Below are 27986 nucleotides of genomic sequence, written 5' to 3'. Positions count from 1 at the left end.
CAAATTTGACAAAACTTTAATACAGAAAACATGAAACAATCCAAGCAATGCAAAGTACATGCATTATTATATACGGAATGAAACACCGGCCCTGATGGCAAATATGATTAGGGATCAGATAAGTGATGAAATCAAAGATGCTGAAATATTTGCTTTAATGGTAGATGAAAGGAAAGTAAGGACCTGAGTAAAATGGAACAAATATCTGTGGTGGTGCGCTTCATGAAAAATAATGAAGTTGTGGAGGAATTTCTCCATTTCATACCAGCTGACAGCTAAACAATGTCCTCCCAGTCATTTTCATTATTACAGATAGATAGAAGGTGGTGTCCCAATCTAGTTATTTGCTATTGGACATGAGGGCTACTTCTACAAGCCATCATTAACTTATGATTGCTTATTAAGAGTCATTGTTGACTCAATAGTGCTAGCTAACATAATAACTGTAATCTAACTACTCTTCTGAATGCAGTAACGCCTTAGATTGTCCATCCAGCCATTTTCTTTACCGCTTCTCCTCACGCGGGTCGCGGGCGTGCCGGAGCCTATCCCAGCTATCACCCTGAACCGGTCGCCAGCCAATCGCAGGCGTTAGATTATTCTTTGCGCAAAATGGTGGACATTTTGGAGTCATGCACGTTACTGGCATCAGTGATGGTGAACGCCATTGAAAAAAAGCAAGACGTTCAACTCGAGCCATGTGATGGGTAAGTATTGGCTACGGCGCGTTTCTTAGTTGTGTATCTGTAAATAAATGATCAGTTTGCCATAACAATCCGATCTTCAGTCTTGTTTTTGTTATTTTATTTTGAGGTATCAAACGCAAAAAAATATTAGTGTCAAACTCACCGTTCTGTTCGCCATGTTTATTTCATCAGAAGCTATTTTGTTTTGCTCAGAGTTGAGTTCCTACGAAGACTGTTTTTTGCTGAAACATGCTGATTACTCAAGTGTGGAAAATGGTACAAACAAACTTTTTTTTCCTGGTGTTAGAAAATGTACTCTTTCTTTTGGTTGGATTGGTCCTAATAGTCGCAGAACACTATATTTGTACCAGTCAGATATGAAGAGAAACATTTGTGAACATTTTCTAAGGTGATGGAGCAGGATGTTGTGATCAACTGTATTAGAAGCAGCTGTTAGGTCCAGGAGGATGAGGAGTGATGGGGAACCGGTGTCTGCTGCCATCAGAAGGTCATTGGTGACCCTGACCAAGGCTGTTTCGCTGCTATGGCCAGGATGGAAACCAGACTGAAACTTCTCATAAAGATTGTTGTCTTTTAGATTATCCTGGATTTGTGCAGCAACCTTTTTGTTCCACAGCCTTGGACATAAATGGAAGATTTGAGATGGGCCTGTAGTTGGAGAGAACGTCTGAATCCAGGGTGGGGGTTTTTTCAGTAGTGGTCTGACGACAGCAGTTTTTAATGCAGATGGGATATGGCCGGTCCGGAGGGAGAGGTTTATGAGTTTGGTGATGAGCGGAGAGATGGCAGAGATGTTGGCCTTCACCAGAGCTGTAGGGCATAGGCCTTTGTAATCCTTCCGGAACATGGGCCATTAATGAAACAATAGCAACTGTTTAATCAACAAATTAAGAAAAGCTTTATTTTCTTGTGTATATCAGTGAAAGCACTTTGAGCCATGTTAGCCTCTGTCCTGGTAACCGATCCCAATGCTACCTCACTTCAAGCAGATGTGTCCCTTGGTTAGAATCTGTGCCTGTCATCTTTTTTTAAGTCCATTGCCCATGTCCCACCAAAACCCCAAATGATCTCTACTATCCAACTTAGCTCTCTTCAGACACAGTAGGGGCATGTCTCCCAAAGATACCAGCTAATGATTTGAATGACTGTCCCCAATCTCCAAGGGAACTAAAGTCTCCTAAATCATCAATTACCCATGACTCTGCTATAGAACTATGGGAGGCAGTCACAGAGCGATGATCTTCAGAGGCGAGCGAGTCATAGGCAGATACCTGCTCGTCATTGAACTCTATTATTTCTGCTTTACCTTGAGTAACTCTGCAACAGGGAACAAGCAACTGGGTGTTAACAAGGGAGATAATGCTGGCGCTTTGCTGATGGATGTCTGGTGACTTGATTTCATCATTGTGAGTCCTTAGATGCAACAGAACCCCATGACCATAGTTGTTTTTGTCCTTCTTGGAGTATATACTCTTAGTGAATACATGCTCGGAGTGTGTGTTACACAGGGTTTCAATGTCGAAGGCATGAGTATCTTCCTCACCACCACCCTCATCATCATAATGAATTACATTGTCACGGATATCTTCCTTTGATGTCATGACAGCCTCGTTGTCTTTATGGCGTCTTCGACTGATGAAGAGTGCAGAAATAACTGGAAGGCATAAAGAAAAAGTGAAAATGATCACAATACAGCCATATCTCTGTACTATGCCTTGTAAACATTAAGTAGAATAAGCGCAATAAGCAAAGCATTTATTTTCATATATAGTGCATTTCATGCACAAGGTAACTCAATGTGCTTTACATGATTAAAAGCATGTTAAAACAACAACAAGAGGAAAAAAACAGCTTATAATCAGAAAACAACAAAGAGAAAAATAAAAATACAATTAACACAGCGTAGAGTGCAAGAAAGTGGAAATGCTCGAAAAAGTGTGAGAGAAAAAAGAAGAGTTTTTAACCTGGACTTCAAAACATTCACATTTGGGTCTGACGTCGCTTCTCTTGGCAACTTATTCCATTTGTGTGCAGCATAACAGCTAAATGTTTCCATGTTTGTTTTGGACTCTGTGCTCCACTGTTTGACCTGAGTCTGTAGATCTCAGAGCCCTACTAGGTTTATATTTCATGAGCATTTGTTTCCTGTATTCACTTCACGACTTAAACCATTTAGTGATTCATAGACCAGGAGCAGAACTTTAAAATCTATTCTGAAGCTGACTGGGAGCCAGTGTCGAGAATTTAGTAATACTTTGGAGTAATACGTTCTGACCTCTTTGTTCTGGTCAGAACCCGAGCTGCAGCATTTTGATTGAGTTGCAACGGTTTAATGCTCTTTTAGTGGAATCCAGTCAAAAGACTTACAGTAGTCAAGTCTACTTGAGATAGGGAGGTGATCGGGCTTCAGATGTAGCATTATTTCATCATTTTGCTGATTTGTGCTGATTTAACCTGATGGATTGTATTTTTTCACTAAAATAACAAGCAAATACATTGCATTCATCTGCTGTTAGGAGTTCTGTAATAATAATAATAATAATGTAATTGAGAATTCACATGATGAAAGCTTTTGACATTTCAATACGATTCTACAACCCCAATTCCAATGAAGTTGGGACATTGTGTTAAACAAATAAAAACAGAATACGAATTCTCCTCACGCGGGTGGAGACAGAATGATTTGTACAATGATCATGTTCAACCTGTATTGAATTGAATACACTACATAGACAAGACATTTTTGTTCAAACTGATCAACTCTATTGTTTTTAGCAAATAATCATTAACTTGGAATTTTATGGCTGCAACACGTTCCAAAAAGCTGGGACAGGGTCATCACCTTTTCTTTGAACAACATTCAATAAACGTTTGGGAACCGAGGACACTAATTGTTGAAGCTTTGTAGGCGGAATTCTTTCCCATTCTTGCTCGATGTACAGCTTCAGCTGTTCAACAGTCTGGGGTCTCCGTTGTCGTATTTTACGCTTCATAATGCGCCACACATTTTCAATGGGAGACAGGTCTGGACTGCAGGCAGGCCAGTCCAGTACCCGCACTCTTTTACTACAAAGCCACGCTGTTGTAACACCTGCAGAAGGTGGTAGGGCATTGTCTTGCTGAAATAAGCAGGGGCATCCATGAAAAAGACGTTGCTTGGATGGCAATGTACCTTTCAGCATTAATGGTGCCTTCACATATGTGTAAGTTACCCATGCCATTGGAACTAACACAGCCCCATACCATCACAGATGCTGGCTTTTGAACTTTGTGTCCATAACAGTACGGATGGTTCTTTTCCTCTTTGTCCCGGAGGACACGACGTCCACAATTTCCCAAAAAATTTGAAATGTGGACTCGTCGGACCACAGAACACTTTTCCACTTTCCATCGGTCCATCTCGGATGAGCTCGGGCCCAGAGAAGCCGGCGGCGTTACTGGGTGTTGTTGATAAATGGCTTTTGCTTTGCATAGTAGAGTTTCAAGTTCCACTTCCGGATGTAGCGCCGAACTGTATTGACTGACGTTGGTTTTCTGAAGTGTTCCTGAGCCCATGTCACCACATGGGCTTGTGAATGACTGAGCAATCCAAGGAAGCTCCTTTTCTACCCAATCATGGCACCCACCTGTTCCCAATGAGCCTGTTCACCTGTGGGATGTTCCAAACAGGTGTTTGATGAGCATTCCTCAACTTTCTCCGACTTTTTTGCCACCAGTCCCAGCTTTTTGGGAACGTGTTGCAGCCATAAAATTCCAAGTTAATGATTATTTGCTAAAAACAATAAAGTTGATCATTTTGAACATTAAATATCTTGTCTATGTAGTGTATTCAATTAAATATAGGTTGAACACGATTTCCAAATCATTGTATTGTGTTTTTATTTATGTTTAACACAACATCCCAACTTCATTGGAATTGGGGTTGTATGTTTCAGAGCTTTTAGTGGTGATAGTGTTTAAGTGAATTCTCAGAGTTTGTATCAAGTCTAGTAATTGGTATAGATCATTATAATGGGTGACTTAACATGTAGATGTTGAAAATGATAGCCTCAGCTCTTTATTTCTTGCATTATTAGATGTAGTTGGCTGATTACTCAAGAACTCTATTCACCCGAATGAGTTTCCGCCAGCAATGGCAACACACTGGCGAACCAGAAAAGAAATTGTCCCATGGCACACATGCACACAGGAGGCTTGAAGGAAGAAATGTATCTTTAATCGAGACTTACATTGAATTACATTAACTTGAAAGAAAAAGTAATCATTATATTAAGTTTGGTAGCACTGTGAGCTCATATGGCTGGATGTGGAATCGAGGCACAGAGAGTGTCGCAGTTGTGCGATTTCAAAGACGACACGGGATCGTGTATTTGAAAACTGAAACATTCTTCGTTTGAGTACAGAACCATTCCAGCCCTACGTTTTACACACATATTTCTGTAAATTAGGTGTTGTATTGTATGGACATGTCAAATATAACAATAACATGCCGATTAATCTAGGTTATGTTGTTTTTTTCTTTAAAGTACTGTATGTGAGTGATAAATGACCAGCTTACCAGTGAACAGAACGACACACAGCACAATAGCCATTGCAGTTCCAGTGCTGAGACTGATGGGCAGGAAGATTGATTCAGCAGAACAAGTTCGCGGCAAGCCTTTTCTCCCACACAAGCACACTTGGATCGTGAGGGTCGATGTGCTGCTCCGAACAGGATAACCACTATCTTCCACCACAACAGGAAGAACATATATGTCTTGTAACCCACGCCGGATTCCAGAGCGTAGCGTCACTATGCCAGCTGTGTTGTCTAAAAAATAAGGTAACATGTTAAAAAAGACTGACTTTTACTAATTGTGGATCATCTGTGAAATCGGATCACTGCACAAAACTATAACAACATAGCATAACGTGATGATGCATACATTCATGATTATACCTACTCAGGCTGAGGCACAGGTAAATATATATTGGAATGTGACTGTGTCACAATCATCCATTGATTTTCTGTACCACGTCAACTCATTTATGTCACGGGTGAGCCGGAGACTATCCCAACTGATTAGGGGCGAAAGGTAGGGTACACCTTGGTCACCACGCAATTGGAGGGAACATACAACCATTCACACTGAAATTGACACAATTCTTCAATTCACCTAAAATGCATGTTTTTAGAATGTGGGAAAACAGAAAACCCAAACAAGCACAGGAAGAACATGCAAACTCCACATAGCAAGGCCAGAGCCGAGATACAAGTCGTGTACCTTAGAACTGCGAGGCAGAAGTGCTAACCACTGTTGCCCCGATGTCAACACAATTCCGAAGCATTGTTGTTCATTTGATGAAACACTTTGTAACGAGAGCCACACATTTTAAGTATTCAACACGTGGTATTTGCCATGCGCTTCACGTATTCTCCAAATCAGTTCACATCAAACTAACACAAGCAGCAAACACAAGCACACTTGGATCGCGACGGTCGATCTTAGACATATTCTTCTCTTGGTAGAAGTTGAGCTAGTTGTCGACTCGTCACAGTAAAAGGGAACTCTTTAAAGGCTCATAACGCATTGAATTGTGCTCTCAATGTTTCAGCCTTGGGAAACTTTGGTCTTTATACGAAATCTATCTGATGTTTGTATCAACACAAGAGCCCTCCATAAAAGCAAGAAAAGAAGGCCTTTCTTTATTAGTTTGCTGACTGTCGAGCCTCACATAGTTACGTGCCTTGAGGACAGCACGACTACAGCAGGAGGCCCGTTGTGTGTTTTGATGTTAATTCCATTTGTAGACGATCTGATTTACAAGCCCAATTCCAATGAAGTTGGGACGTTGTGTTAGACATAAATAAAAACAGAATACAATGATTTGCAAATCATGTTCAACCTATAATTCATTGACTACACTACAAAGACAAGATATTTCCTCTTCAAACTGATCAACTTGATTGTTTTTAGCAAATAATCATTAACTTAGAATTGTATGGCTGCAACACGTTCCAAAAAAGCTGGGCCAGGTGGCAAAAGAGACAGAGAAAGTTGAGGAATGCTCATCAAACACCTGTTTGGAACATCCCACAGGTGAACAGGCTCATTGGGAACAGGTGGGTGCCATGATTGGGTAGAAAAGGAGCTGCCTTGAATTGCTCAGTCGTTCACAAGCAAAGATGGAGCGAGGTTCACCTCTTTGTGAACAAGTGCGTGACAAAATAGTCCAACAGTTTAAGGACAATGTTCCTCAACGTACAATTGCAAGGAATTGAGGGATTTCATCATCTACGGTCCATAATATCATCAAAAGGTTCAGAGAATCTGGAGAAATCACAACATGTAAGCGGCAATGCCCAAAACCAACATTGAATCCCCGTGACCTTCAATCCCTCAGGCGGCACTTCATCAAAAACCGACATCAATGTGTAAAGGATATCACCACATGGGCTCAGGAACACTTCAGAAAACCAACGTCAGTAAATACAGTTCGGTGCTACATCCGGAAGTGGAACTTGAAACTCTACTATGCAAAGCAAAAGCCATTTATCAACAACACCCAGTAACACCGCCGGCTTCTCTGATGCAAAGTGGAAAAGTGTTCTGTGGTCTGACGAGTCCACATTTCAAGTTGTTTTTGGAAATTAGGGATGTCGTGTCCTCCGGGCCAAAAAGGAAAAGAACCATCCGGACTGTTATGGACACGAACATCGTAGTTACGAGTTCAAAGTCACTGGATGCTCATAATTGCTGGCGATCATATGCTAGTTTACTGCGGATATTGACTATTTTTGGTGTTTTGGTCAAAATAGCTATGACTGTTCCAAGCCAATGCAAATAGCAGCCGCTGGTGACCAGAGCGCCGCTGAATGATACGGCTCTTGTTATCGGTCCAGTTTTTTCGGTATCGGACCGATAAGTGTGACTTTGTTTTTTCCCAATATCCGGCCGAAGGGCAATTTAGAGTCTTCAATCGACCTACCATGCATGTTTTTGGGATCTAGGAGGAAACCCACACAGGCACGGGGAGAACATGCAAACGCCACACAGGCGGGGCCGGGGATTGAACCCCAGTCCTCAGAACTGTGAATCAGACGCTCTAACCGGTCGGCCACTGTGCCGCCACGAGTTCAGTCATTCGTCCTATATCGTGATTTTTGTAATAAAGTACCCCTGCATTTTCCCCCAAACTCCCCTGTAGGTTTCATTCAATTTTCTCTAAATTCAACCTCCTGTTGTGTACTGTGTGTGTTTGAGTGAAACATTTGTCCGCTGAAATCGAGAACTGTCATCCTATTGAATATAGCGAGCCTTCTCGGGATCAGAGAATGATGAGGTTTTTCGTCGCTTTCCCTAAAACTATAAATATAAAAAGAGACATGGTACCCTGTATGAGAAAAAGATAGCTTTGATTCTAACGCAGTGGTTCTTAACCTGGATTTGATCGAACCCCAGGGGTTCGGGGAGGCAGGCGCTGGGGTTCAACGGAGGACTCAACACACACCGTGTGTCCGTGTGTGCCTTTTTAGACTGCATTTTGAATGCAGTGTTCATGCCGTTCAAAACGCAACGCTATGTCAAGGTGGGCGTTTAACATTGCGGTACTGCACCTCGAGTTGAAAGGTTTTTTTTTTTTAACTATCTTTATTAACAACATTTCAACGATACACTTGAGTTGAGTAGCATTGGTATGGCATCAGACGGCGCATCCAAAAATAAAAGAGCCCAAAAAATGTACTTATGAAGCATTTTCGAGGATTGTAGAAAAAAAGAAAAGGCTCGGATTTTGTTGTGAATTTTCACAACGAAGACCGTTCATCTGACGTGAGAGTAGCACTTACCAAGGGGAATGGCAACTGCAAAATTCACATTCATTTTCATTGAATTGAATTTTTAGGGGGTTTTTTTTGCGTGAAATTCAGGTTTTGTTGGTTTTGTGTGCAACTGATGCATGGTTCATTTTGTGCATGACCTGGATGACTGAGAATCTACACAGATAATAAAATATATACCAGTTTTAAATTTGAAATAAATGATATTGTATTTTTCAAATTTGGAAGGGCTCCGTGAACTCCAGATGAAACTGGCGAGATTCCGTACATCCAACAAGGTTAAGAACCACTGTTCTAACGGTCGCTTGAGTTACCCCGGAAATAAACTGACCGCCCTTTTCAAATAAATGACTTTTATCAAAACCAATATACGCTACAGGGCAAATACCTTTTCATGGCACCGCACCTGACAGGACTATAATTCTTTTGGTTTTTACCTTTAGCAGTGAGAATCCACAAAAAAAATTGCTATTCATCCATCATATTTGAAATCACTGAGTAGACACAAGTCATCATTGCACACAGTCAGCTTGAACAGGAGATGCTGAATCCTCTTTCTTACTTCCATAATCTCGAACAGTGAACCTTCTGTTGTGACGATCCTTAGGGGTGTTGAAGAAAAACCTTTGACTGATAGGCGGAAGGTCGAAGTCCACAGCACTGACCGTTTGAATTATCTGTATAACGGAGACAGATATAACAAATGATTAGGTTGAGAGGCAGTTAGCTTTTTAGCCCATTTATAAGGCAAGCTGGAGGCTACCTCAGCTGACTGTGGACAGAAGGTAGACTACACCATAGATTGTTCGCCAGACAATCACCGAGTGCAAATATAAACAACTTGAACACACACACACACACACACATACTTATGCACGCACGCATGATCACACACACACAGTACAGTTGCAAGAAAAGGTATGTGAATCCATTGAGGTTACCAGGATTTCTGCACAAATTGGTCATAAAATGGGATCTGATCTTCATCCGAGTCACAACAGTAGACAAACACACTCTGATATGTTTTCATGTTTTTATTGGACACACCATGTACACATTCACAGTGCAGGTTTGTATATGAACCCAGAGCCATTTGTTAACTTATATGAAGCTGGAAAGGGTCAATAAAGTATCTCTAAAAGCCTTGATGTTCATCAGTCCATTTTAAAACAGATCTTCTATAAACAGAGACATTTCAGCAGTGTTGCTACTCTCCCTAGGAATGTAAAGAGAATGCTCAATGAGGTGCCAGCTCAATACTTTAAGAAATCAATGGCACACGCTATCATCTCTGTTGTCAAACCTACCATAAGTTGAATATACTGTAAACAGAATGATTCATTCTGAATGCAGCCACATCCCCAGTTATGACAGGGTGTGCAGACTTGTGCAAACACATTACTCAGTTGTTTCGTTTTAGGTTCTCTTTCAAAAATATATATTTTTTAAGTTGAGTTGAACAGATCGTGTCACATAGGTGGAAAAGGTTTTGAAAATATTTATAGGGGTCTCCTTTTTTTATAGCACAAACACCTGGCATTTTAACAGGGGTGTGTGGACTTCTTATAGCCATCCATATCCATCCATCCGGAGATGGGTACATAATAATACTAACACGGGATTTATTTTTTATATTTTGAGAATTTTTCATTTTCTGCAAATAAATGCTCTGAAATGACATTTGTATTTGGAATTTGTGAGTTATCTTTCAGTAGTTTATAGAGTAAAACAAGTATGTACACATGAAATTCAAATAATATCAAGGCAGTCTTTGAGAAACACAGAAATTGTTCGATTGCAGTGATCGCCTCAAAAGGCTGCCCAACATAACCATCATTTTGATCTAGGCCAGTTTCATTAGTTTGTTTTTAAAAATACTTCTTTTGGACCACAAAAATAAAGCAATGCTTGAATCGCATTGGATAATTTTCTGTTATTTCTATATTTATATTTCAGTGACCATTGTGTGTATACTTCCTTTAACACGTCATTTTAATGCAACACCAAGACAATCCTTCACATCGAACGACAGAACACTGAGAAAAAGCAACAAAGTTGTCCAGACATACTGTATTATCAGAACTGATACACACAAACTACTTTGCTAACTAACTCTTGCACCATTGCATAATCCACTCAAGCAACTGTTTGCGCAGGCCTCTGTTTCTTGGCATAGCTCTTTATACCGGATGCATGATTTGATCGCAGCATATTTTTACGATGACTCGACGCAGAACTCGATATACCCGTCTATTTACCTGTCCAGCTTTGGAAGTTTCACAGACAAATGTAGATGGTGGAAATATCAGTTCAGGAGGGAACTCATTCACATCCAGGACGTTGACGATCACTAACACTTTGGTGGACAGCAAAGGATTTACTGAAAATGGTCAACATAAAGCCATGAATATACGCGTGATTATGATTATGCACAACCCCTATAATATTAGTGAGTAGTACATTTCAAATGATCATTGGTGCTGCAATGCAAGCAGTTTTATCACACATAAACATTCAAAAAACCATGCAAAGTTTGCGTCTTGTCACAGTAACACAGTAGTTATGGCATATGAATAAAGTCAGAAAGCTGATACTTGTTTCACATTACGTGAAAACCAAAGCTTGTTCTACTATTTTCATGTTCCGACAATAATGGTGTTTGTAGCACAAGCTCTGCACCAATGAAAAGATTGCATGAACTCCATCCCTAACCTTTTCTTGCACACACAGGATCATCATTCCACTCATTTCTGTTTATCGCACCATCTAAGAAGTCTTTTATACAACCCCAATTACAATGAAGTTGGGACGTTGTGTTAAACATAAATAAAAACAGAATACAATGATTTGCAAATCCTAAACTTAACCCTAACCCAAAAAAGTTGGGACAGGCTCATGTTTACCACTGTGTTACATCAGCTTTTCTTTGAACAACATTCAATAAACGTTTGGGAACTGAGGACACTAATTGTTGAAGCTTTGTAGGTGGAATTCTTTCCCATTCTTGCTCGATGTACAGCGTCAGCTGTTCAACAGTCTGGTCTCTGTTGTCGTATTTTACGCTTCATAGTGCGCCACACATTTTCAAAGGGAGACAGGTCTGGATTGCAGGCAAGCCAGTCTAGTACACGCATTCTTTTATTACGAAGCCACGCTGTTGTAACACGTGCAGAATGTGGTTTGGCATTGTCTTGCTGAAATAAGCAGGAGCGTCCATGAAAAAGAAGTTGCTTGGATGGCAGCATATGTTTCTCCAAAACCTGTATGTACCTTTCAGCATTAATGGTGCCTTCACAGATGTGTAAGTTACCCATGCCATTGGAACTAACACAGCCCCATACCGTCACAGATGCTGGCTTTTGAACTTTGCGTCCATAACAGTCCGGACGGTTCTTTTCCTCTTTGGCCTGGAGGACACGACGTCCACAATTTCCAAAAATAATTTCAAATATGGACTCGTCGGACCACAGAACACTTTTCCACTTTGCATCAGTCCAGCCAGCTTAGATGAGCTCGGGCCAAGAGAAGCCGGCAGTGTTTCTGGGTGTTGTTGATAAATGGCTTTTGCTTTGCATAGTAGAGTTTCAAGTTGCACTTCCGGATGTAGCGCCGAACTGTATTTACTGACGTTGGTTTTCTGAAGTGTTCCTGAGCCCATGTGGTGATATCCTTTACACATTGATGTCGGTTTTTGATGGAGTGCCGCCTGAGGGATTGAAGGTCACGGGTATTCAATGTTGGTTTTGGGCCTTGCTGCTTACATGTTGTGATTTCTCCAGATTCTCTGAACCTTTTGATAATATTATGGACCGTCGATGATGAAATCCCTAAATTCTTTGCAATTGTACATTGAGGAACATTGTCCTTAAACTGTTCGACTATTTTCTCACACACTTGTTCACAAAGAGGTGAACCTTGCCTCATATTTGCTTGTGAATGACTGAGCAATTCAGGGAAGCTCCTTTTACATCCAATCATGGCACCCACCTGTTCCCAATTAGCCTGTTCACCTGTGGGATGTTCCAAACAGGTGTTTGATGAGCATTTCTCAACTTTCTCCGAATTTTTTGCCACCTGTCCCAACTTTTTTTGGAACGTGTTGCAGCCATAAAATTCTGAGTTAATGATTATTATTAAACAAACAAGTTTATCTGTTTGAACATTAAATATCTCATCTTTGTAGTGCATTCAATTAAATATAGGTTGAACATCATTTGCAAATCATTGTATTCTGATTTTATTTATGTTTAACACAACGTCCCGACTTCATTGGAATTGGGGTTGTAGTTTTAACCCACTGAGGTTGGGATAATGTATGAATATGCAGAAATGCTCATATCAATTCTAATTCTACTGTAGCTGAAATGTGCAACTGCTATATAACAGTTGAAGGCAAGAATTTTGTTGAAAATTTATAATGCAGATTTATTGCACTGGTATTTTTGTGTCTTGAATCCCAATGTTTCCATTTGTCCATAGGAGCAAGTTCCAGCATAATAAATAAATTCAACTAAAATTGGGGCTTTGTTTTCTAAAAGAAACATTACAGTATGTGAAGTAAGTATTACACACACTATAGATTGAGATTATATCTAAAAATGACTACTTACGGACTTTGGTTGCAACCACAGTGATGTTGTGCTGAAATGTTTCCTCTCTGTCCAGGTTTTCATTCATGGTAACAGTACCATCAATTGTGTGAATATCAAAATAGCTGTCATACTCTTTTTGCCACTCAAGTGAATATCTGTAGAAATCAGACCAAAATGGCAAGGGGAAACTTAAGTGAGCAGGCAGGCTAACAGAATTGATAATACCGCTATGCTAAGGCCTGGTACACACACACACACACAAGGATTTTTCAAATCTTAAAAGACCTTTTTTATTTGTGACAGACCCCACACATAAAGATAAGGACCCGGGTTCAATCCCCGGCCCCACCTGTGTGGAGTTTGCATGTTCTCCCCGTGCCTGCGTTGGTTTTCTCCGGGCACTCCCGTTTCCTCCCACATCCCAAAAACATGCATTCATTGGAGACTCTAAATTGCCCGTAGGCATGACTGTGAGTGCGAATGGTTGTTTGTTTGTATGTGCCCTGCGATTGGCTGGCAACCAGTTCAGGGTGTACCCCGCCTCCTGCCCGATGACAGCTGGGATAGGCTCCAGCACGCCCGCGACCCGCGTGAGGAGAAGCGGCTCAGAAAATGGATGGATGGATGGAAGGACTTAACACACAACATCTGTCACAAGGTTTTCCATACAATTGGCTGGAATTACATTATAGACAGTGACAACAGAAATAATTACACAATTATTGACATTATGCTGCTAAATCAACATACTACAGTGTGGTGCAAAGTTCTTCGGTATAAATTGGTTGTTTTAGCAACGCTATAAAGTATTGAATGTCACAGATGAAAGCACAGTCTTCCACCAATCCCTTACTGTTAACAACTGTTAAAAAAATAAAATTACAATTAAAATCTATGTAGTGCTGTATTTTGTGAGTTAGTTAGCTTCCGCGTTCACGGTGAATGACGAACAGATGGAAACCTTTACATAGTACGAAACAACTTGATCAATATCACGTCATTTAATGCTTGGGTACAACACACTAAACAAGTCAGTCACCGGCAATCTTCTAAATCACAGTCAAGTTTTATTTTCGAAGCGGTCAAGTTACGCAATGTGGCCTTCCCTAAATAACTCAGAATTTGTTATACAAATTACAGTATTTATATAAACCGGATGTTTGTTTTTACTGCTTGCTTGTTAGTTTTACCTGACTGCACTGCTGCTGGCATCCAAGTCATGGGCTGTAACAGAGCCAATGATGGCTCCTGGTGGAGTGTCCTCATATGTGTCCATGGAGTAGTATGGTTTGGTAAAGACAGGACGCTCGTCCATGTCCAAGACATTCACCTTGACAGTAGCTGAATCACGAAAGGGCCCCAAATGCAAGAAACGGGGATCCAACAGCACATTAGATGCTTCAACGTTGAAAATGTAGGACTTCTTTGTTTCATAGTCCAGAGCCTAAAACGTAATAATAGACAGACAAGGTTACATAATGGGACATAAACTGACAATTGCATTCTAAAACATTTGTTTTAAATGTATACAATATACACTGAACAAAATTATAAACGCAACACTCCCATCTTTTGTGAGCTGGACTCCAAGATCTAAAACCTTTTCACATACACAAAAGGCCATTTCCCTCAAATATTGTTCACAAATCTGTCTAAATCTGTGTTAGTGAGCATTTCTCCATCCCACCTCACAGGTGTGGCATATCAAGATGCTGATTAGACAACACAATTATTGCACAGGTGTGCCTTAGGCTGGCCACAATAAAAGGCCACTCTGAAATGTGCAGTTTTATCACACAGCACAATGCCACAGATGTCGCAAGTTCAATTGGCCTGCTGAATGCAGGAATGTCCACCAGAGCTGTTGCCCATGAATTGAATGTTCATTTCTCTCCAAAGGCGTTTCAGACAATTTGGCAGTACATCCAACCACAAACCACATGTAACCATAGCAGCCGAGGACCTCCACATCCAGCATGTTCACCTCTGAGATCGTCTGAGACCAGCCACCCGGACAGCTGCTGCAACAATTGGTTTGCATAACCGAAGAATTTCTGCACAAACTGTCAGAAACCGTCTCAGGGAAGCTCATCTGCATGCTCGCCGGGCCCTACTTCCCTAGAGATCGGGGTGGGCTACTGGGCACTACTGCACTACAGCCTCTCTGTCTGGCAGGGCAAAGGAGTGGAGCATGTGGATCAGTAGACAGCACAGATGTGCTGATTCTGAGTCAGCTGCCCATCTCCCCCTGCCCTGCACCAGCCCCCCAGAATCCCTCGATGTGGGGTCGAGGGCGGTGGTCTAATAGGGCACTGCTGTTCAGGTTGGTGGGTTTGGTGGTCCCCTCTATCTGTGGTCGTCCTGCTGAATGAGCCCAGGCCGCAGGAGTTAAGTCTCCAAAAGACCGGGTGCCGCCAGCCCCCACTGCAGGCCTAAAAGCCGTAAGATAGGGGGAGAAGACTGTGGCAGGGCAAAAAGGACTGAGGGAAGAGGAGGAGGCAGGCCTTAGAAATTACAGGGAGCCCCCCAACCAGAGCCCAGAACAGCTATAAAATTCCAAGTTAATGATTATTTGCAGAAAACAAACAAGTTTAAATATCTTGTCTTTGTAGTGTATGCAATTAAATATAGGTTGAACATGATTTGCAAATCATTGTATTCTGTTTTTATTTATGTTTAGCATGACGTCCCAACTTCATTGGAATTGGGGTTGTATATAAAAAATATTTAATATGTCCTGGCTAGCGTCCCGCAGAGGGTGTACACCCCTGTCCAATGTCACCTGGAATAGGCTACAGGACACCCGCGATCCCTGGGAGGATAAGCGATATAGAAGATGAGGGGTTCAGAAAATGGATGGATGGAAAACTACATTTGGGCTATTGAAAAATGTTTTATATATCACAGTAGCTAAAAAACAAAGAAAGCAAATTGGAAATGAATTAAGGTACCTTTTTTAAGACAAGTACTCCCTCTTGACTTTGGCCTACAGAGATGATGTCAAACATGATGCCTTCAACACCTGGTACAATGGAATAATCCACCTTTGCATTTATGTCAGTGTCAAGATCAGTGGCCAGAATCCGGCCCACAACTGAACCCAGTAATGCTGTTTCAGCGACCCGAAGATGAAAAATACCTACAGATCATAGACAGACAATTATATTAAAAAAAGGTAAGGATTCAAGCACTTAATCCATTATAACATCATTCATTCATTGTGAAAAGGTTTCACTCACTCCTGGCAAAACGTGGTGGGTTGTCATTGACGTCTCCGAGCGTGATATTGATTGTAGTAGTAGAGGCAAGTCCCCCCAGTTGGCCGCCCATATCCTGGGCTTGGATTATAACCTGATACACGTCCTTCACTTCACGGTCCATGTTGGCAAAAGCTGTCCTGATCACTCCTGTATGATAAGCAATGTATTTACACGTTTAAGATTTCATTAAGACGTAATTGCTTAATATTTTTACTACAAACTCCACTGACAATCGACAGGCACCGACCACCTTACGGCCACAGCTCCGGTCGGCCGCCTCAGCAATGGAAGCGCGGAACATGGTCCACTCGGACTCGATGTCCCCCGCCTCTCCCAGAACATGAGCAAAGTTCTGTCGGAGGTGGGAGTTGAAACTCCTTCTGACAGGGGATTCCGCCAGACGTTCCCAGCAGACCCTCACAATACGTTTGGGTCTGCCACGTCGGACCGGCATCTTCCCCCACCATCGGAGCCAACAGACCGCCAGGTGGTGATCAGTGGACAGCTCTGCCCCTCTCTTCACCCGAGTGTCCAAGACATGCGGCCGCAAGTCCGATGACACGACCACAAAGTCGATCATGGAACTGCGACCTAGGGTCTCCTGGTGCGTGTGTGGACACCGTTATGCTTGAACATTGTGTTTGTTATGGACAATCCGTGATGAGCACAGAAGTCCAATAACAGAACACCATTCGGGATTCTGATCGGGGGGGCCGTTCCTCCCAATCACGGCCTTCCAGGTCTCACTGTCATTGCCCACGTGAGCATTGAAGTCCCCCAGCAGAACGATGGAGTCCCCAGCGGGAGTGCTCTCCAGCACCCCCTTTAAGAACTCCAAAAAGGGTGGGTACTCTGAACAGCTGTTTGGTGCATGGGTACAAACAACAGTCAGGCGGGGGGAGGCTACACTCTCGTCCACCGGGGTGAACCCCAACGTACAGGCCCTGAGCCGGGGGGCAATAGGTATACCCACACCTGCTTGGCGCCTCTCACCGTGGGCAACTCCAGAGTGGAAGAGAGTCCAACCCCTCTCAGGAGGACTGTACCAGAGCACAAGCTGTGTGTGGAGGCGAGTCCGACTATATCTAGTCGGAACATCTTGACCTCACATACCAGCTCGGGCTCCTTCCCTGCCAGAGAGGTGACATTCCACATCCCTATAGCCAGCTTCTGTAGCCGGGGATCGAATCGCCAAGGTCCCCGCCTTCGGCCACCACCCAGCTCGCACTGCACCCCTATGCCCCCTCCCACAGATGGTGAGCCCATGGGAAGGGAGGCCCATGTTACCCTTTCGGGCTGTGCCCGGCCGGGCGCCATAGGTGCAGGCCCAGGCGCTCGCCTTCGAGCCCCACCTCCAGGCCTGGCTCCAGAGGGAGCCCCGGTGACCCGCGTCCGGGCAAGGGAAAACTGAGTCCATTATTTGTCGTCATCATAAGGGGGATCCAACGTCTCCAAATCTGTGCCCTACTCTCCATTCCTTATGTTCTTGACCTTGAACTTCGTGTGTTTGGGCCCTTCTGTTGCTCCTATAGCCCTCCTTGTCTTACCTCCACCTTCTGCACCCTTCCTACGGCCGGCATGTGGTTTCACGCTAGCCTTGGGGCCTGTTGTGGGACTCAGTGCCTCCCTATTTAAGGGTTCATCTGCCTCCTGCACATCGGGGTGAGTGCCGACTCTTGGTGGTGATCGAGGGTTCTTGGCGAAATAAGTGTCAACAATGGCGCGCCCTGTGGTGAGTGTGTTTGCAATGTCCTTTTGAGACTAACATTTGCTTTTTTGTTGATTTGTTTTAATTGCTGGTTATATGTGCATCAGAGTTTGGTGCCTGCACTCGAGGATAGGGAAATGCTTTTGGAACTTGGAAAAGCACACCATGAGTTTTCCTTGGACCACCTTGACTGTAGCTTTCTGCTATACTGTTGTTCACTCATCTGTACCAACCTGTTTCAAAATCCACCACCGTAGTGCCCCTCCGCAAGAAAACTCCAGTAACCTGTCTAAATGACAACCACTTCCATTGCACTCACCTCAGCAGTAAGGAAGTACTTTGAGAAAGTAGTCATGAAACATAAAGATGACAGTTCTGGACACATCGACAAAAAGTTGACTTATCATCACAACTACTCACCCTGTCATCCATACAGCCCTCACACACCTTGAAAAAAAATTACACTGATGTTCGAATGCTGTTGATTGATCAATATGGGGTGCTGTGTGAACTTAAAAAAATGAACTTAAAGGATTCGAGCAAATGGCTGCAATATAACAAAGACAGAAAAATTTAAGGGGGTCTGAATACTTACCGTAAGCTCTGTATGTGTGTGTGTGTGTGTGCGTGTATATATATATATATATATATATATGTTAATGAAAATTACTGTGAGAGAGTTGCTCTGTATTTTTTCTGAAGTCCAGCCTGATGGCTTCCAGGACCATGGTCTTTTCCTGCTCCAAGCCTTGGATGTATTTAGCAGCTGGTAAACCATTAATCCTTTCTCAGACACAATTGTTCCCACAGTCACTGGCAATCCAGATTAACACTGTGTGCGTCCAACTGCTGCGCATTTCTGTCTGATGCAAATTTAAACAAACACTTCTAACCCTCTTCTGGCAGTTTTCCTCAGTGAGTGTGTATATATATATATATATATTTGTCTCCAAAAAAAAACCCTCAATATTCAAGCATTTAGTAACTAGAAATAATGTTGGTACTCCTTATTGAGCTAAAACAGGAAAATGTTTGTCTGATTCCACATAAGACAGTAAGGGAAGGGGAGCCTTTGTGTCTTTTTATACAAGGCCATAACTGTATCTGCTGTTCCTGCTATATGCGCCTTGACCTCTTAGGGGCAGTGTGGTGCGATGCACGCATTGAGCTGCATATTTAGAGTCTGCTAAAAAGAGTTGACGAAGTCGCAAAAAAATTCTTTTTCTTAAACTTGTTTTTTACAGATTAGGAAGAATACATGTCTGTGAATATTGTTATATTACCTGTCTGTATGTCTTACTACGACGTTTGTGTGTAAATATTCGTTATTTTAAGGTAAATCCCTCCTGTGATCTAATGCTATCAGCTAGCCCGTCAATAGTGTTTTCCTTTGGCTGTTAGCATAATCTACCGATTTCTAAAACGATGTGTGTGTGTGTGTGTGTTGTATTTAAATATAGAATGTGTGTAATTCTTTTTGATCTGCATTTAGTTTTACAGTAAACTCCAAATGGGGTGTCCATAAGCAGCTTAAAGCAAGCTCTCGTCACACGCTTGCTCCAAGCAACACAGTTGGTTTAGAGTGCGTTTAAAACGCATGACCTTGCATACACCACCCCAGTCGCGGCACATTAATCGTTTTTCTTCCATTACAACATTTTTATGATCATGAGAACCCAAAATGAAAAAATAACCATTCAATTCCGATTAATCACCTCGCCCTTACTGTGAGAGTGGTCTCTCAACCCAAAGGTTATCATTTCCTCCCATACCAACATATTTGGGATATTAAGAAATCCTGGGGGGATTAAATGAACCCCAGTATTTATTTTAACCTAAAATGTCCTTTTCTAGCGAGGCAAAAAAAAAAAAGAAGAAAGTTCCTCACCTGACTTGGGATCCACAGTAAAGTATGGCTGGCTGTGAAGGATGCTGTAGACAATCTGTGCACTGTTACCATATGTAGGATCATCTGCATCTGTAGCAGTGACCTGTGTCACAAATGTTCCTGGACAAGCAATGTGTCAAACATCTCAGAAGCAAATTTACATGACTGAAAGCTCACAATCAGTCATACTTTGCCTCTACCCAAAGTACAACCCACACTTAACACAGCATCCAGAATGGACCCAGGATAAGATAAGAATCCTGAGATACTCCACAGCGACACAATTCAATTCTTAATCTTTGAACAATAGTACCCAAAGGTACGACTGTCCTGTACTTTGCACACATTTCAGTTTGTTTGGTCAAGATCAAGTAATTATAGTCAAATGCTAAAAACTCTGATTGTGTGATTACATTTCTCATATTACATTTGTGGTTACAAATTTTCAAATAATTGAAGTCTTAACTTTAGCAATTCCTTTATTGACTAAATCATTTGAGATGATCCAATCTTTTTGCTAACCAACTGTAAAACACCACTTTGCACTTAGACCCAAAGTATTAACAGCTTAAGATCTAAAGACTGGTTGTTAAATGACTTCATAGTAATAGCATTTGGAAGACAGGTGGGCCACTAAGTCAGGCTTTGCACGCGCTAGTGTGCATCTTTCTGTGAACTACAATTACATCTCTGTTCAAACAAGAAGGCAAGAAGTGTCTCTTACATACACCGTATGGGATTATAGTCGTATAAATGTCCAGTATGTGTAAATGCTTCACTCCTATTTTAGTCCTACCGGCGATCATGGAAAATGTCTCCGATAAAAGCCGACTCCCCACCTTGTTTTCTGTTTGGTAATTGTATGAAAATGATGTACATTACCTGTTGGGGACATCTCAGGGACAATGGCAATATAGGGTCCATCTGGAAATCGAGGTTCATTGTCATTGATGTCCAGAACCTTGATAATGAATTCTGTCTCGGGTTCGAGAGGAAGACCTGTTCTTACATCTGTGGCTTGGGCTTGGAGTATATAGTAGGACTTTTCTTCTCTGCCACACACAAGAAACACAATTACGACTGCAGTGTCGTTTCACTTTATATACTGTACAGTATTGTCGAAAAGTATCGGGCAACGTTAAATATGTTGTTTTAGCAGTCTATCTTCCATCCGATAAACTGTAAGGGGGATGTCACCCAGTGGAGGGCAGACCTCTACCAAGTCGAGTAACACATGGTGCTAAAAAATGGTGGCGCAGAAGGGTGATGTCATTGTGATTCTGGAGCGTGAACTTTCCCATTGATGCCATATTGACAGAAAAGAAATAAATACATTCCTGCTGTATATGCACCTTAATCCATACCGTCATAAAAATGTATTTATATATATCTTTATATATATATATATATATATATATATATCCAAGTCAGCCCTTCCGCAATTATCTTCGTTTCTGATATTTCAAAAGGTTGTTCTTCCCGACGTCCCCTCGCCACATAAACCGTCGTCAATGGTGCACCTGCCTTTCGCATGCTGTTTTTAAAGAAGCAAAATCTGTCACCGCAATTGGTTTCAGGTTAAAAAAAAATGTTAAATTCACCTATTTGCATCTCCTTTTGCCAGAACACGCTAAATGAACTGCTTTGCCATTTTGTCCATTCGGCAGAGGCAATCCTGAGTGCGCCTCGTTACAAGATCGGCTTCCTTTACAAAAGCTATCAAGTTTGCACCTGTTTTAACATGTGCAAAGCTTTCATAAATCAGGCTCTTAAGACAACGAAACCAATTTCAAACGTGTGTAAATACTGTCATCCAAATACTGACCTGTCGAGCTTCATCAGGACATGTATATCTCCTGTAATTTGATCGATGGTGAACATAGACGCAGCTCCTTCTCCTGAAAGAGAGTACTTCACTGCATTGTCACCTTGGTCCATGTCCGTGTGGATCTGATGGTAGAAAATGCAGTGAAATGAGTTCGACTGATGCAATCGACGGTGTTTGTGTCTTCGACTGCTGCATCATTTCTTTACTATTATCCTCGAGATTGTTGTTTGTGGATGATATAGTCTTCCAAGCGATATAAAACAAAGACTCTCCACTCCAACCAGTACTATCATGGACCCACAATACTACTGTACAAACTCAAGTCATAAATTCCCCTTAAAAAGAAATCAATGGCAACTTGAGGTTTCAACAACAATTGGAACAGATTATGGAGAAACTGTGCCAGGCCTTTATAAATGAGGATGTGGTTTCCAAATGCAGATCAGGATCGGCAGTGCCCCCTCAAATCAAATCAGTCTCCTCCGCATTGTGCCGTCTGCATTGAGACTGTAGAAAGGCTCCAAAAGTCCTTGATTTTTTCAGGAAATATCTTAACTGTTATAATTGAAGTGCCTTACATATTTATTCATTTTCTATGCCTTTTCATAATGTCGTTGCTCGAGGAAGCTAATTTATGTGGGTTGCACGTACAGTCACCCCTGAAATGATTCACACCCCTGGCGAATTTGGACTTAAAGTTACTTTTATTCAACCATTAAGTTTCGTTTCTGGTTTGTAAATAACGCAAGATATAAGACGGTGTACAAGAGTCATCATTATTGAAAAGATATCAGCTTTTATTTATGTCCATGTACACATGGAGTACGGGGTACACATGTCCAAAATGAGTCAAACCCCTCTTTAAAAATCAAGAGAAAAGGCAACGAGCGGCCCGCGGGCCAAATGACATCTGGCCCGCCAGCTGACATTTGTCAAGGCACGATACTTAGCCAGGCGGCTACAAGCGCTGCCGTTCAGTGCGGATGTCAACGAAAAGGCGGCTGCGCCGGGTGGAACAGTTTACGAGGGGCTCGCGTTAATCGGCCAATAAAAAAAAATAGTGGGGGAATCGCAGGACACATCATCGTCACTCCGAACACACCTCTTTGCAATCCGTGCTCGTGCAACGGGAGCGAGCGAGGCTGTGCGAATGTACAGGGAGCAACCTCCCTCCCCGATCCTTGGAGAGGTTGCGGAGCGCTGAGCGCTGAGCGCTAAGCGCGCTTTTAGCCGCGCGCTCGACTTCCGACCGGTGTGGCTGGAGGGGGCAGGATGGCCAGCGTTCCACTCGTGCCACGCTAGACCTCGTCCCACGTCCTAACTGTAACCAAGTTGGCTTGGTATTTATAAATGGCGGTAGGATCAACACGTACTTTTCTTTCCACTCTTTTTGGTACTTCCTACAAAGATCAAAATGCACCTTGATTTCGGCATCCGAATTCACATGTTCATAGGATTTAGATGCAATTGACAGGTATCGTATGTCAATGTTAGGGCGGCACAATATTCGAAAAAAACCTGCGATATATATTACCATGTGAAATACAGAATCAGTGTTGGAGCAAGTCCATTTTCTATGCGAACTTTTTCAAAGTTCAGTTCATACAGTACTTCTTAATATGTCATCTGCCTCACAGTTCACAGGTCCCGGGTTCAAATCCGGCCTCCTGTGTTCTCCCCGTGCCTGCGTGCGTTTTCTCCGGGTACTCCAGTTTTCTCCCACATTCCAAAAACATGTGTGGTAGGTTTACTGAAGACTCTAAATTGTCCGTAGGTGTGAATGATTGTTTGTCTATATGTGCCCTGTGATTGGCCAAAGTCAGCTGAGCTCGTCGCCAGCACACACGCAACCCTGGTTGCCCTGTTGCTGGGTTAGGGGTTATCGCCCTCAAAACGCTGGCCTTTCATTTCCCCATTGTTGCCTGCCATTCAGTCCACAGCAGTTGCCAACTGCAGCTTTCACCCTACAATCTCAAACAACTCATGATGTTTGTTTTTTTTTAATGAGGTATTAAAACAAAAACAGGACTTTTGAGCTTAATGTGCAATGGATGTTCCCAATCATTCGGGGAAATTAGGATGCTTTAGAACATCCATCCATCCATCCATCCATCCATTTTCTGAGCCGCTTCTCCTCACAAGGGTCGCGGGGGCGCTGGAGCCTATCCCAGCTGTCAACGGGCAGGAGGCGGGGCACACCCTGAACCGGTTGCCAGCCAATCGCAGGGCACATAGAAACAAACAACCATTCGCACTCACAATCACACCTACGGGCAATTTCGAGTTGTCAATGAACCTACCAAGCATGTTTTGCGCAGGCACGGGGAAAACATCCAAACTCCACACAGGCGGGAATGGGGATTGGACCCCGGTCCTCGGAACTGTGAGGCAGACGCTCTAAGCGTCGTCCACCGTGCTGCTGCTTTAGAACAGCTTGAACTATTTGGTGTAGAACGTTGGACTTTTGGAACTTCCACCGTTTAACAACTTTCAAGACTTTAAAGTTGTCTGTACAGTCAATATTGTTTTTAGGATGGCAACAGTTGCACACTAAAAAGGATGATTGATATTTCAAGGAAAATGCACTTTTGGCAGCATCAGCTTTGTATTCCACCTTAGGGGTTTCTCTGTATATCCAGTATGACAATAAAAGAGTGAATACTTTTCTGACCATACCTTACCAACGTACTGTGGTGCAGAGCCCATGTATTCTTCCAGAACAAAGAACTGGTTCCACACCCAACCTCTTTTAATACGCTGCACCCGTGACCTTCCATGTTTAGGCCTTGCCTTCGGCCTGCCCTCTACGAATGTCATGGCGGGCTTCACCCCGCCTTTTCTCCCAACCTGGAGCTGGAGTTGAGGACATCGGGGATTGGGGGAACTGTAGTCCAACAGGAAACTGCAGCAGACCAGAAATACAGTGGCATGTTTCCATGTGATCATCAGGGAGAGGCTGCTAATTCCAAGGGGGGAGAAGAATATGGATCCAAAGCTGTATGATCTTGTAGGTATGCACAATGAAGTTTGAAATGTTCAGTGTTGTACGCATATGATGAGAATCAAAGTGTCATCTGGGTGGTTTGGTCTGGTCTTCTTTTCAGGTCTCGTTTGTCAGTCCGTTTGGAGGCCTAGAGGAAAAGACAAAGATTACGAGGTCGACTGAGGAATATGTTTTGAATATGTTTTCTACGTTTGAAATTAAAACTTCATGTTCCAATGCGTTAGGTTCAAGATAGTCCAGTGGTTTGGGTCTCTGACTACAATACTGGTGACTCGTGCTCGATCCTTCCTTTTGTTGACCAATACTGGCCACTCATGCCAGAGTAGCATCTTCTCCATTTGCACGCTGACTGAGGAGTCTCTGCAACATTTGCGCAATCATACACACACACGCACACACAAGCACAACCTGCCTCACAGTTCTGAGGACCCGGGTTCAATCCCCGGCCCCGCCTGTGTGGAGTTTGCATGTTCTCCCCGTGCCTGCGTGGCTTTTCTCCGGGCACTCCGCTTTCCTCCCACATCCCCCGCAAAAAAAAACATGCAGCTAGGTTGATTGACAACTCTAAATTTCCCGTAGGTGTGAATGTGAGTGCGAATGCTTGTTTGTTTCTATGTGCCCTGCGATACCCCGCCTCTCGCCCGAAGATGGCCGGGATAGGCTCCAGATAGATTCTAATTATATTATTATCATATGGATTTTCCTACGATGCAACTGTTATCGATCTGTGCTCGACAAGTTAGCCTTACGAACGTAAATATATCGAACAAGTTTGTTTATGTATTTACCTCAGTATTGTTATTAATATTCCTAAAAGATTTTCACAGTGCTTCATTTCTAGCCATTAGTATTTGACTGTTTCGAACAGGGATTCTCAAACTTTGGGTCCAGCTAGGGACTCCTTACAGTGGAGACATTTTTTCCAAAGACCCCCTCATAATTCTAACACTGTCTAAACATCTCTCGTCGAGGAAAAAAAAAACGGCCCGACAAGTACATTCACAACTGAAATAAAATCAATAACAATAAGTTGCTTTTATCCCCTTTGTTATTGCAAAGGCGGCACGGTGGCCGACTGGTTAGAGCGTCAGCCTCACAGTTCTGAGGACCCGGGTTCAATCCCAGGCCCCGCCTGTGTGGAGTTTGCATGTTCTCCCCGTGCCTGCGTGGGTTTTCTCCGGGCACTCCGGTTTCCTCCCACATCCCAAAAACATGCATTAATTGAAGACTCTAAATTGCCCGTAGGTGTGACTGTGCATGCGAATGGTTGTTAGTTTGTATGTGCCCTGCGATTGGCTGGCAACCAGTTCAGGGTGTACCCCGCCTCCTGCCCGATGATAGCTGGGATGGGCTCCAGCACGCCCGCGACCCTAGTGAGGAGAAGCGGCTCAGAAAATGGATGGATGGATGGATGGATGTTATTGCAAAGCAATACAATCAATCAATAAAGCAACTTTTATGAAGCAGACTCATAGCCCATTAGAAAACACATAGAGTATGGTACACAGTAAGGGAAGTACATCAGGAGCGGGCGAATCAATCCCTGGAGTCAGCCCTTACGGTCACCGGTACGTCTCCGTTCATGGCCTGCTACGGTTTCCAACCTCAATTGTTTAATGAACAGGAGCATGTGGGGTGCAGTTTTCACGTAAGCTACACAAACCCGTGTTTTTCCTTCTCCTCAGTGTCTCCTCCGTGTCCCTCGCCAAGTGGATTACTGCCACCACGCCGCCTGTCCTCGTCACTGCCTGCCACGCATTCTCTGCCTCAACAACCCGCCAGCGCATCTCAAGGACCATCTCCATTTCCCTTTTCACTAAACTGTTCATCACAACCTCTCAGCCTCCGCCTGATCTTGGGCGCAGTCTCAAATCCCGTTCAAAGTACTCCATAGATCACACATTACGCAATATAATACGCATAAAATGGGCTATTCCAAATTAAAGCTATGTGCTCATTGTTCTGAAAATACTCCAGACACTTATTTTCATGCTCTTTGGCATCGTACACTTGTACAGCGCTTCTGGTCACTAGTGACACAGAAACTCTCCTCAGTTTCAAACTATAGAATTCCAATTTCTCCAAAAGGTATAGGTATTCCAAATAAACATGCTTAACCAGTAATTCTAGCAATCACCAAAAAAAAAACAATATTGTAAGACTAGAAAGATAAACAAGCATTGATCAATGGGAAAATCTTGTCATAGAATATAACACTAGAAAATATCTCTGCTAAATGGATAACTTTAAGGAAAACTGGTCACCTTCCATTCAAATGGAGAACCTTGAAGCTTGATTCTTGTCTCCCTGGGAAAGAATATGTAATATAAATGTAATATGACCAAATCCTATCTTCTGGTTTTAGACTCCTGTTCACACAATAGGGTCACTTGCATGGACTTGAACCCCTATGCTAACCTGTCCCCGGATCTGCATTGTGGGCCTCTGGGGATGCTGGGCCTGTTCCCCCTCCTCCTCTTGTCCGTGTTGCCCTTTGTGTGCGTGTGGTTATACTATGCTAATATATATAATGTATAATAATACTAATAATACCATGTCTCCATCCATCCATTCTCTGAACCACTTATGCTCACGAGGGTCGCGGGCGTGCTGGAACCTACCGCAGCTGACTCTGGACAAGCGGTAGGATACAACCTGAACTGGTCGCCAGCCAGTCGCCGGGCGCATTTAGACAGACAACACATTCACACCTACGGGCAATACAGACAAGTAACTGCCTCATGTTCAGCAGTCAAGGCTTCGAGGGCCACATGGCCAAGTGTCGTGAAAAATTGTTCGCTTTTCCCTAAACTGCACACATCGCCCAGAGACAACATGAATGTCAGTGGAAGGTTTGTCCAGGGATACTGAAACACACAAAGCACACTGGGCGGCACCTGGTTATAACTAACTTTTTTCTGCTCCTTGATAATCAATGATCCCAGAAATTACACAACGGGAAGGACATCCATCGACGTGTTGGGTTCGGACTGATAAGAGATGTTATGTCAAACAAACCTGCAGTGGTCCTTGTGTCTGCTGCGTAGATGACGTCAAATGATTTGAGTCCAGGTCAGTTTCCCTTCTTTGTGGCGCTCACTGTCAAACGAAATGAGCGAATGATTCTTCTTTCCCTCCTCATCCATTCCCACAGCTATCCCCTCTTTCTGTCTCTATCCC

The 27986-nt window shown here is 42.9% G+C and overlaps 1 protein-coding gene across 4 annotated transcripts; it reads right to left on the bottom strand.

The window, feature by feature from the left end:
- On the bottom strand, positions 1 to 27986 carry LOC133489331 (cadherin-12-like). 4 transcript variants are annotated; one of them, XM_061798319.1, is made up of 13 exons: positions 27825 to 27986; positions 24479 to 24933; positions 21800 to 21924; positions 20857 to 21026; positions 19975 to 20094; positions 16358 to 16525; positions 16070 to 16257; positions 14309 to 14562; positions 13137 to 13273; positions 10785 to 10906; positions 9089 to 9203; positions 5266 to 5517; positions 1 to 2361 (listed from the first exon to the last, which is right to left on the bottom strand). In XM_061798319.1, exons 2-13 carry the CDS (start codon positions 24746 to 24748, stop codon positions 1790 to 1792), a joined length of 2493 nt encoding a protein of 830 aa, XP_061654303.1. In that variant the 5' UTR covers positions 24749 to 24933; positions 27825 to 27986; the 3' UTR covers positions 1 to 1789. The 4 variants fall into 4 exon arrangements, with proteins under 4 accessions (XP_061654303.1, XP_061654305.1, XP_061654306.1 ...); XM_061798321.1 differs by having other exon boundaries at positions 24484 to 24933; XM_061798322.1 differs by lacking the exon at positions 5266 to 5517.

This window comes from Phyllopteryx taeniolatus, chromosome 14 (assembly GCF_024500385.1).
Source record: "Phyllopteryx taeniolatus isolate TA_2022b chromosome 14, UOR_Ptae_1.2, whole genome shotgun sequence".
NCBI classification, from domain to species: domain Eukaryota; kingdom Metazoa; phylum Chordata; class Actinopteri; order Syngnathiformes; family Syngnathidae; genus Phyllopteryx; species Phyllopteryx taeniolatus.
Note: the sequence above shows the minus strand (reverse complement) of the source record. Positions and strands in the feature narration are given on the sequence as shown.